General features: G+C 44.5%; 1 protein-coding gene across 1 annotated transcript in view; it reads right to left on the bottom strand.

Annotated features, from left to right (window-relative positions):
* kcnh7 (potassium channel, voltage gated eag related subfamily H, member 7) overlaps nucleotides 1–2,500 on the bottom strand; it is an 80,611-nt gene that overhangs the window by 19,241 nt on the left and 58,870 nt on the right. The window contains exon 14 of the mRNA XM_063212671.1: nucleotides 886–1,085. Within this exon, the coding sequence (XP_063068741.1) occupies nucleotides 886–1,085 (200 nt within the window). The remainder of the gene's footprint in view (nucleotides 1–885; nucleotides 1,086–2,500) is intronic.

The raw sequence follows: 2,500 nt of genomic DNA, 5'->3' as shown, positions 1-2,500 counted from the left end.
TGCTGGAACTGGCACTGGCACAGTTTTGGCTGGCCTGAAAACAGCTATTGTGAAGACATGCGGTTCACACGGTCACAGTGCTACATGCTAACAACACAGAGTTAAATGCTGACATACTAAATGCTGACTAGATACAAGCTGATAATCAAACTGACATCACTTAACTCTTGACTCTAAACACTTTTTCCAATACACAACAGGCACATTAGACATATAAAAATGGATGAAGAACAGGAGGGAAAGAGAGGGAGGAAGCAATTATCAGTCTTTCGTAAAGGTTGACACATAAGGCAAGCTGACAGATAAGGGTCCATTTTCTCGCTCAGCAGACTTCAGCAAAGTCCGTATGAAACTCAGTCACACCATAGACATGCACTGCCATGGGAGCTATGCAGGAGCTAGCCATGAGCTAATATAAGTTAGCTAGTGAATTAGCCTTTTTCACCATGACATCAGATTGAATGCATTTGAAGCAAGAAAAGTAGCGTCCGGTGGCATAAACACATACTTTCACCCCACTGTTTTCTATGGCAACCGTTAGTCGACTTTCCTGCTTCGCTTCATAAACGGAACTTGTCTGACGTCACGGTGAATAAGGATAATGAGCTAGCCATGGGCTAATATGAGCTACCGAGCTACATTAAGCCCAGTGCATGCTAGCTCTCAAAGGTGCATCATGAGAAATCATGCCTGGTCATCCATAAAGACATTGACTCACTGATTTTGTGGAAATATGTACCCTATGGCAGGCTTAGACGTATCATAATAACACGCAAACAAACTCTTGCACAGTCATTCCATACCAGTATCAACATGTAAACATGCACACAGACACAACCACAAAGACAGACAGACACACACACAAAGACAGACACACACACACACCATGTTCATGTCAATGCCGTTGGTGTACGTCCACGCGTGCTGGAAGTACTCCTCTAGGCGCTGGCGCAGGGGGTTCGGGATCTGGTGGAAGCGGATGAACTCCTTCACGCGCAGCATCTGCAGGTGGTAGCGCGCCGTGCCAGAGTACAGTCGCTGGATAATGGCCGACACGTTACCAAAGATACTGGCATACATCAGAGCTGCGGACAAGAGGAGAGAAAGATTGAGTGAGTGAGTGAGTGAGATGGTGGCTGCAATACCATTTGAGCTGCTCATTTTTGGCTCCGAAACAGTGTTTGTGTGTGTGTGTGTGTGTGTGTGTGTGTGTGTGTGTGTGTGTGCGTGTTGCCTGCGTGCGTGCGTGTGAACAGAGATGTAGCACCACATTTTGTGTCCCCCATTTTATCCCTCTATATCAACACCCCTGCACCAGAAGAGAGGAGAGCAGTGCATAGGAAGAGGAGGGACTGTTTAATACTCAGTACCTGATGAAGGACGTCTGTTGTTCAGGGCCGCCTGTGTTTTATTCAAAGTAGTGTCTGTCTACAACACAGGGAGACACACTCTGGGCTCTACCTAGGGCTGGACGGCATACCATAAAAAATGTGATAACGGTTTTCACCTACAGTACACAAGGTTGACTTTTTGATGAGAGAAGGTTTTTTTATTCCAAAAAAGTGATTAAAAAAGAAATGTAGATTAATTCAGATTTTATATCATTTTTAAATTTAATTTCAGCCTTTTCAGAAATATTGAGATGTGGGGGAAAAATCGCCGCTTATCAAAAAAAGAACCGTGCAGAGAACTGTGATATCAATTTTCATCAAGAAAACCGTAATAAGCATTTTTCCCAGAACCGCCCAGTCCTAGTTCTATCCAAATCAGAATGGAACAACTGCATAAGGTTATGGTGTTCCCATAGAGCGTAGTAGTAGTAGTTGGCTTCAGAGCAGTTCTTGTTAGCAGTGCATTAAAGCTCACAAAGATAACAACAACCACAACTATAATCATGGGTCTAATAAGCAATGCAGAGTGACTGTCCTCTGTGTGCCTACTATAGAGGGCCCATGTTGGGAGGCCAAATGACTTAAGATGCTCTACCTCCCTTCTTGTGTGCTGTGTGATGGAGTCTGTATTTTAATGGTCCATATCCAGAAAGGACAAATACGATGCTGGAGCAGTGGATTTAATGTTCTGCACTGTTCACCCCAAATCAGAGTAGACCAACTGCAAAAGGCTATGGTGCCTCCATAGAGCAGAGCAGTAGGACAGATATAGTTGGCTTCAGGGCAGCTTCTTATTAGCTTCTGACAGTAATAAGATGCACTTCCGGTTGCACAGTAGTGCATTAAAGCCCACAAAGATAACAATAAAGCACAACTAATAATCTGTAATGGGTTCCACCAAGCCATGCAAAGTGACTGTCTTCTGGCTGCCCTCTGCAAGCCTGCTCTAGCAGTCCAATGTTGAGAGGTCTTCTGACTAAGTTAATGTAATGGCCCCTCCTGGGTGCTGCAGGGCATGAGTGTTTTTGCTCCTGTCGGCTATTCGTAGAAGTCTGTGTGTGTGTTTTTAATGGGCCATAAACCAGAAAGGGCGAATCCATTACTGGAAT

The sequence above is a fragment of the Engraulis encrasicolus genome, chromosome 12, assembly GCF_034702125.1.
Source record: "Engraulis encrasicolus isolate BLACKSEA-1 chromosome 12, IST_EnEncr_1.0, whole genome shotgun sequence".
NCBI lineage: Eukaryota > Metazoa > Chordata > Actinopteri > Clupeiformes > Engraulidae > Engraulis > Engraulis encrasicolus.
This window is presented reverse-complemented; position numbering and strand designations above follow the sequence as displayed.